This window comes from Stegodyphus dumicola, chromosome 9 (assembly GCF_044657685.1).
Source record: "Stegodyphus dumicola isolate Sdum_Otavi_A_Nest chromosome 9, ASM4465768v1".
Lineage (NCBI taxonomy): Eukaryota > Metazoa > Arthropoda > Arachnida > Araneae > Eresidae > Stegodyphus > Stegodyphus dumicola.
In genome coordinates, this window is record NC_140776.1 from 6774538 (window position 1) to 6784179 (window position 9642).

At 31.6% G+C, this 9642-nt stretch overlaps 1 protein-coding gene across 1 annotated transcript in view; it reads left to right on the forward strand.

The window, feature by feature from the left end:
- LOC146995294 (uncharacterized protein CG3556-like) overlaps window positions 1–8870 on the forward strand; it is a 91902-nt gene extending 83032 nt beyond the window's left edge. The window contains exons 10-11 of the mRNA XM_085823177.1: window positions 6865–7004; window positions 8497–8870. Coding sequence (XP_085679303.1) covers window positions 6865–7004; window positions 8497–8564 — 208 coding nt within the window. The 3' untranslated portion in view covers window positions 8565–8870. The remainder of the gene's footprint in view (window positions 1–6864; window positions 7005–8496) is intronic.
- Window positions 8871–9642: the final 772 nt, after the last annotated feature.

The window sequence follows — 9642 nt, forward strand, 5'->3', positions numbered from 1 at the left end:
ACAAATTTGACTTGTTTGTAAAGCTTATTTATTAAACAAAAGGTAAAGATAAAAAAAAGATTCTATATGTTTGATATTATTAAAAAAATTAGCGATTTTTTCTCCCTGGAGCAAATTACAAAAAAAAAAAAAAAAAAAAAAAACCTATTTACAAAAAACCAATATTACATGGTTGGTATGATTGTTAATACATTGTATGTCTCCCAGACGATGCAATACAGTCCGTATAACGCCTAGGCATGCTGAGTATCAAATTATCGATCTGATCTTGGGGGATATTGCAGCACTTAAAAAGCAATGCTCTCCGAAGTTCCGGTAGACTGTAGGAGAAGGTTGACGGGCTGCAACTCGTCGGCCAGGCATGTTCCACACGTGCTGTACTGGATTCAAGTCCGGTGAGAATGCTGGCCAGTCCATACGGGTGATATCCTGCGATTGAAGGCATTCGCTTACGATGTTTGCACGGTGAGGACGGGCGTTGTCATCCATAAACACAAATTGTGCGCCCATGGCGCCCCGAAACAAACGTACATGTTGTTCAAGAATGACGTCCCGATAGATTTGGCTTGTCATGGTTCCAATTTGAACATGGAGGTCAGTTCTGAAACCCAGAATAATTCCACACGAAACGAGCACTCCTGCACCACCGTAACGGTGTCGTTCAATGATTTTTTCTTGGTGGTAACAGGTACCTGGAGCCTTGTCGGAAAACATCACACAAGCCCACTGTTGCAGTGTCCACAATGCATGCTCTCTACTCCACGCTAACCGCAGGCGACAGTGAGTTGCAGTAAGTGGAACGCATCTGACAGGTCTACGAGCATATAGACCAATCTGCCCTAAGCGTCTGTACACAGTCTGCCTTGAAATTGTCGTACCAGTGGCTGAAGAGAGCTGACGAGACAGATCTGAGGCCGTGCTCCGCCTGTTTCTTTTGGCAGTAACTGCCAAATACCGGTCCTCATTCGGCGTTGTAACTCTGGGGCGACCTGTGCTGTAACGTCTACTCACATTACCATCATCTTGGAATCGTTGCCAAAGCCTGGAGATGATACTCTGGGCAATTCTAAGTTCGTCTGATACTTCCAGTTGGGTACGCCCACATTCCAGACGGCCGATAATTTTACCACGTAAAAAATCATCCAAATCAAAATATTTTATGTCAAGAGAATAGTAAAATGAGATGATAAAATACTGGATGATTAAAACAAAGAAATAATTATTGAGTAAATAAATATACACACTTATCAGATCAGAAGTGAGTTTTAAACCTAAACAGAATAGCAAATTATGCGTATTCAACATCGTAAACTAATTAAAATATTCAAGTTACTATCGTCGTAGAATTCAACATACTAAACAACTTTCATTCAAAGCTTATCGTTCAAAGCTTCAATATTCCACATATTTCGATTGCCACATGCAAGAAACAAAACTAAAAAAAAAAAAAAAATTAACTAAATAAAATTAAATGAAAACCTTCATAAATTATAAACTTCACGTCATAAAAAATCCAACATTCTCCCACTAACAACAGCTTAACCTTCTGCAAATATTTATATAAATATAATATTAAACAGTAAAACTTTTAAAAACAAACCCAGTATTTCAAAATTAAAGTTTTAAAAAAATCATCTGGCTACACTAAATTTGCGCTGTTACAATTACCGAAATAAAGCTCAAGGTTTGCCATAAGAAAACATACAGTCGGAAACCACAACCAAATCAAAATGGCATCAAATAAAAAACTCTCGCCAAGCTTAGCGATTACCCCGATTATGGAATTTTAACCCCTTACACAATGAAGTGAAACTATGTATTACAAAATTTAACTCAAATATTCATTTTTGCACAAAGTGATTATTTCATCGTTTGATGATGTAATGTATTGATTTGCATGTCAGAAACTCGTTGGTAACTTTTATTTAGATAATACCATGAAGTTCGGAGAAAAATGCTTTTCATCAATTGGATATTTCACGGAATATCATTATATAGGGATACGTAGAAGTAAATTTGGATATGAGTGTAATTTTATGCTATTTTTTGCATCTTTAATTCGAAAGAAAAATTATGATGTTCAGTATTTTAGATTAAAGCTCTGTTAAAATCTACGTATTTAAACACTGTTGCTAAAACACTTAATTCATAGAGTCTCGTTTTTCATTGGTATCCAGGAAATTTAAATCTTTTTTAGAAGAAATGGAAAGCGAATATGTGGATCTCCTTTAATACAGCCATATTCATTGGTTTAGTTGAGGTAATGTCTTGAATAAGTTTGTATCATGCATGGAACACATTGAAGTTTTTCTTAAGGAGAAGAATGAACATTTTCCCGAATTGAACAAAAAAGAATGGTAATGCAAATTAATGTTTTTAACTGATATAGCTAAATATCAATGAACTAAGGATTGCAAGGAAAGGGCCCAAACAGTGACTTGAACCTTTTGAATGTTGGAAAGGCTTTGCTACAAAATTAAATATATTTTCGCGTGATAAAAGTTAAAATTCCATAATCGGTTTGAGCGCCAAGCTTGACAAGAGTTTTTTACTTGGCGCGATTTTAATTTGGTTGTGGTTTCCTGCTATAGTATGTTTTCTTGTGGCAAACCTAGAGCTTTATTTCGGTAACTATAAGAGCACGAATTTAGTGTAGCCAGATTTTTTTTTTTTAATTTTAATTTTGAAATACTGTGTTTGTTTTTAAAAGTTTTACTGTTTAATATTATTGTTATATATAAGTTAAATATTATATTTATATAAATATTTGCAGAAGGTTAGGCTGTTGTTGGTGGGAGAATGTTGGATTTCATATGACATGAAGTTTATAATTTATGAATGTTTTCATTTAATTTTATTTAATTATTTTTTTTTTTTAGTTTTGTTTCTTGCATGTGGCAATCGAAAGATGTGGAATATTTAAAGCTTTGAACGAAAGTTGCTTAGTGTGTTGTATTCCACGACGATAGTAACTTGAATATTTTAGTTAGTTTATGATGCTGAATACGCATAATTTGCTATTCTGTTTACGTTTAAAACTGACTTCGGAGTGCTCTGATCTGATAAGTGTATATGTTACGGTGAAACACCGAAATCTGGAGAATGTCGACTTTCACCGTGAATGGCAACATTCACATAGTCGCTTGGTTATGTCCGAAATATTTTCCAAATACTCTAATTTCTGACTTACACCGGTGAATGTCGACATTCACCATGTACTAATGGGGAATGTTGAACATATAAGAATATTATATTTCCTTCTCCGTAATTCATTCGAGAAAAAACGCACTTGAGACTCAGAATAAAAACTTAAGAATATAAGAACTTAAAACACACAGTACATTCAAAATGAGAAAGGAAAATAATAGAAGTTATAAACTTACCAAATTATGCGATTCAAATCTTATTTATTGCAACAACTTAAACTATTATCACACTTTGAATTGAATAAGAGGCCCTTGCTTTTACAACTGCATTTATTTGTGGAACACTTCCTTTTGGAATGGCAGCGTGTACATATACTCCTCTATTTTCGACCTACACCAGAGCATATCTGTGATTATCGACATACACCGGTGAGGGTCCGAATGTACAGGAATGTAAAGAAATATTCAATCTTTTACCGAAGTATTTGGTGAATGTTGACATTCTCCGGTGAAAGTCGACATTCTCCAATTTCGGTCTTTCACGGTAACATAATACATTTATTTACTTAATAATTATTTACAAGAATTGTTCATTCTATTATTTTATGATGAATTACATATATATATAGGACTATGCTTTTACTTGCAAAGCTGTTGGACTTTGTGTTACTAATCTAGTATTTTATCATCTCATTTTATTATTCTATTTACATAAAATAACGGCTTTTCACTACTGCAAAACTTAAACGTTACTATTCTGTTGAAGTTTAAAAATCACATTTTAGTGCTTTCATTGCCACCTAAAAAAATCGCCAAATTTTGAAGGCCAATGTAGTTTGGCGCTAACTAACCCCACTTATGGAATTTTAGCCCTTATAAATTCTTCCCAAATGTAAAGCTCTCTCAAATACATCCATCTCAGACAAAGGTGAATTTCAAACCTACGTTGAAGCATGTAAGGGAGAATTTTCCAAAAGATGCAAAGATTTTGAAGCTTGTATGCGTATATTTTTCTTAATCAAGCCATATTTAATAGATCCATTAATAATTCCATCCGCTTTGTCAATTTTTGAGTGGATGGAAGTTGATAATTTTGAAATGGAACTTACTGAATTAACATCTTCACAATTATGGACAGCAAAATTTATGAAATACAAATAAATCTGGAAGATAACTCTAACGATAAAACAATCTATTTTAAATTGTTGGATGTTAGTGCCGGAGAGATTTAATTGTTTGAAGAAAATCGCATTTGCTGTGCTTTAGGCGTTTGGTTCTACATATCTATGTGAATAAAGCTTTTCTCCTATAAAAATATTTTGTGTCTACAAAGAAGTTGTTTAACAACTGAATATTTAGCATCATATGTCAAATTGAAAGTCAAAAGTTTTACCCCTGATATTGCAATATTAAGTAGAGCTGTACGGGGACATGGTTCGCATTAAAATTAAAATTTTTCTTTATTAAAGGAATACTTATATATTATACCATTTATTCCTTATCTTTATAAATATGTGTGAAAGATACATAATATTTAATGCTATATGTACTCTCTACGCAAAACAAAAAGGGACAGTTCTATATCTCCCGTTCTACTGGGCCGATTGACGAAATTCAAATTGAGTTTTTCATGTCTGAAAAATATTAAATATAAATTAGATAATATTTCATGTCTGGAATAATATTTCATGTCTGGCCTAAATATTAAATTTTGTGAAATTTCATGCGAAATTTATGGAGAAATTCAAAAATTTATCTTGATGCATATTTTTTTTTTTTTTTTTTTTTTTTTTTCAGTTTGCGCCAAGAATAATTCCCTTGGCGAATTTCTTAATATATGGCAATCTATTTTCCTTTCTCTGTTTAATTTGTGCATGAGCAGTAAAAAAGTCACATCGTTCTTACTATCAAATAATTTTAACAAAGTGCCAAAATCACATTTGATGTTATTATCGCTTTCAACAAATATGATAAATTTCAGAACGCGTCAATATATAAATTCACGTTTATCTTCGGAAATTTTTAATAAAAAATTGTAATTTTTTGCAGGTATTGTTAGAAATACATCTGCATTAAAATGATGGTAAAACTTTGTATGGTAAACAAAATTGTTTTTCGAAAAATTTATAAAAATTATTTAAAAGTACAAAATTTAAAAATAAATCATAAGAAATGCGCGAAATGTTTTTGGAAGGAGCCTAAATTTCGCAATGTGAAAGGAAGAATCAAATAAGTTAAATATAAAAAAAGAGATCAAATAAATATATAAATTCAATCAACATTGAGCAGCTAAAATCTTGAAAGCTAATTTTTTTAAATCTTGCGAATTTACAAAACTTGGCAGTTTGGCATAATTTGAGTTGTACAATCGAAATATATAAAAAAAAATGGTATGTTATTTCAGAAAAATTCCGATTTCGATCAAAATATCTATATTAGAACAATGCTATATATAAATCTAATACATATCCTAAGTCGCGCTTTCGAGACATAAAAAACGCAATTTGAATTTCGTCAATTGGCCCCAGTAGAACGGAAGATACAGAACTGTCCCATGTCTACATTTTAATTTTTTAATTTATATTGAAGGAATAGTTATATTTTATGCTTTTTATTTTTATGTTAACAAATATCTTTAAATGACACATAATTAATATATAATCAAACTCTAAATCTGTATTTTTGTCCTACATTTCCTATCTCTGCATGCGGTGCCGTGGGAATCGAATTGTTTCAAATGTTTCCTACTATGCGGCACCTTGAATCATATTGGCACACTATAGCAACAAGGTTACCGATACTATAGCAACAAGGTTACCGATACTATAGCAACAAGGTTACCGATACTATAGCAACAAGGTGTACTATAGCAACAAGGTGTACACTTTAAAACTAATCAATTGCTAAGATTTTCAACTGTGTCACTTTGTATAAATAGAGTTTAATTAACGATTCTGAACATAATTTAACGTATCCATTTTTAATATATCAACATATCAAGAATATCGAGAGCGAGGAATGATTTGTTAACGGTTTCATACTGCTATTACAAACTGGAAATTTCCGTCAAAACTTTTAAGAGCTAACATAACATAAAATGGAAAAGCAGTTAGCTACGAATTGAGAGGTGAAAAATACTTTAGCATTCTCAAACCTATGAAGTGACCTACCTACACTAAATAACATGCAAAATTTTTAAAAGAATAATAGCGTACTAAAAGAAGGGAGGATGAAATAAATATCAAGTCTATATGAAATAAAAGTAATCTTTTGGGATTAGGAATAAGAACTATGTTTTTGACTATGAGTAGTGCTGGAAAAGTTGACATAAAATTTTAATCTTCCTGAATTCTAGTTTCCATCATTCTTTTTGATGACATCACAATTTTGCAGCACATGCATCGAAAAAATAAAAAGCAGTATGTGGTTAAAACCAAAATTTAAATTATGTTCATTTTTCATGGTGATTTTTGAGCTACACGTTATAAATGCCTTCGTGATATAGATTTTAGAAAAATAACATTTTTAAATTATCATCCTATTTGTTTCTTTCGAACGCTACAGTTCAATCTGAAATAAGTCCTTAGCGAGAAAATTCCAAGCATTTAGGAAGAATAAACAGCTTAATCTTTAAAAAAATAGTTTTAACTCAAATTTATTTTTAATGCTATTTGTGAATGTAATTATAGATGAAGTGAATATGCTTTATCTTTTTCAGGTTCAAAAGTAAACGAGTGGCCGGGAAAATGTACGTTTATGAAATAGCGAAAATTACCAACGATCCCGAAGACGGGAAATTCTGGATATTGTATAAAGGTCCAATAAGCAATTCAACGGCAGCAATTCATTACTCTGAGAGTAAGTATTTCTATTTCACGATTTTGGTTTTAATGTGTTTAAATTTTTGATTATACAGAGGCTGTTCGCACATTTTTTAGACGATTTTGATAAGCGGTAATAAAAAATCGTTTGCTGCAAAAGAAGTAATTGCAATTCTACTATGTTTGTAAAAGTCAAAATTATCGTCTGTGGCTTGAAAGTTTTGTTTTTATTCAAAATGGCGAATTTAACAAAGCAGTGGTTCGAAGGCTACATTTACGCTCTTTCCGAAGAGAAATATGCATACTCCGTTATCCAAAAACGATGTGAGAGTCATGGTTTTGTGATATCTAAAGCGTCAATAGGTAATATCATCAACAAGAAAGGAAAGAAACGTCAAATTGGAGCCTCAAGTAGGACAAAAATTCCAAACAAGTATCCAAGGAAAAAACGGACATCTTCGACTATTGCAAAGGTACGATGTTTAATGTTAAAAAAAATCCCCCTAGCCAAAGGACAGTTGCAAAATCATTAAAATGCTCGGTGCTCACTGTAAACAAAATGATAAACGTTGATTTAAATCATAAGAAAGCGAAAAAACGCAATGTGCATCGTCTTCTTCCAAAGCATATCGCTCAATGCAGGACACGCTGCAGAATTCTATATGAGAAACACTTATCCAAAGAAAAATGGAAAAACATTGTCACAATAGATGAAGCATGGGTGTATTTAAATGATTATAACAAAAGAAGAGCCACTTATTATCATAAAAGGGGGAAAAATTTAAGTACATGGTTCAAAGAATCGAAAGAAAGTTTTTCTGAGGGATTCATGATTATTGCTGGTTTTTCTTATAATGGCAAGTTAAAAATAAAGAGAGTGGAAAAAAATGTCAAGACTAACTCCAAATACTATCAGGAACATATTTTATCGCCAATTTTTCTGAATGAAATACCATCGCTTTACCCACAGTGCCATCCATCTGTGAGACTCCATCAGGACAAAGCTAGCAGTCACACATCAAAATCCACTGTAAATTTCCTAAAAGAAATGGAACAAAAAACTGGTATCAAGGCCATGCCCTTCACTGATATCCCCACTAAATCTCTCGATGCCTCACCTATGGATTTTTGTGCTTTCGGACTTTTAAAAACTGCATTATCCAAACGTTGTTCCAAAACCCTAACAGGACTCTGGAAAGCTGTTCGGGAGGAATGGGATAGAATATCTCTTCTGCCACTTCAAAAGGCATTATTATCCTGGAAATTGCGGTGTCGAAAGATAGTTCAGAATAAGGGATGTCAAATAGAACATTTAAAACACAAGAATTTTATGTAATTTAGTTTTGTGAATACAATATACATCGTCTAAAAAATGTGCGAACAGCCTCTATACCTATGTTTCTGTCTCGGTACCATAAACTCAAGTGCATTTGAAACAGCAATTAAAATCTTAGAAGCACATTATTCATGTAATTTCAGTTATGAAATCTTTGAACTCATGGTTGAATTTCTATTTTTTATTTATTCAGGTCCTGATAGATTACTTTTGCAAGATCAAGAGTATTTAGTAATGTGGTACAAAACTATGCATATCTAATCTACCTGATATTTGCAGAAGAAATTGCAGAGATGTTTATCGTGAAAAGAAACTATTCGTTGATTTGGACCACATATAAATACGAATTCCAATAAAAATCCAATCGAATAAGCTTCCATTATAAATATAAAAGTAGATCGGAATCTTTATTTATATATATGCAAATTTATTTATATATATGCAAATTTATATTTTATATATTTATCAATTAAAAAAACTAAATGTAAAACTTTTGTAATGTAAAAAGCCATAATTTCAGAAGAAGAAAACTTCTTCAAGGAATAAAATATTTTATTTGAAAAATAATAGATTTTTAACACTTGTTTTGCGTTTTAGTTATCAAATTTTACAAACATGACTTTATTACAATTTAGATTTCCAAGTTAAATCACAAAACGGATAATAATTAATTTTCAGATTTAGTTCAAGTATATTTAACTCATTTTCATGCTTTTCACCAATTTTATGCCATAATAGAGTAAGCCGGCAGTTTGATAAATTTGACATTTTGTTATGTTATGTTAAAGTTATGTTAATTTACAGTGCTAAGAATGTTTCACAGTGACGATGATATGCTGCACCGTGTCTACAAAACTCTTTACCTGAAACATTTTTGCAACCATTGGCCGTAGACATGTATATTCAAATTACTAAAATGTTTTAAACGATGAAAATATTCTTATTAAGCATTTTAATTTTTAAATAATGTTTAAAATTGCACAAAACTGAAATTTTTATACATTACAAAAACTTAAGAACAATAAAGAATATGTAAAAGATTAAATTAGCAGCATAAAATTAATTTTCCTTCTCTATTCTAAAAACAGTAATCTTTCTGCACTGCATCATTTCGAGATTAATTCATGTCATATGACTCTTACATAATTGGATGTTGTAAAAGGAACTAAAACAGCCGATAGTAATTTTACAGCAGTATTAATTATCAAATAAAAATACGTCGAGAACCAAAATTAGCTCAGTCTGAACTAAGATTTCACCCTTAACATAACTCATTTGCTTTCTACACTTTGGCCTAGCTGAACTGCAGTCAGTCTGCTCCTTGTTTCTTACTACAAAT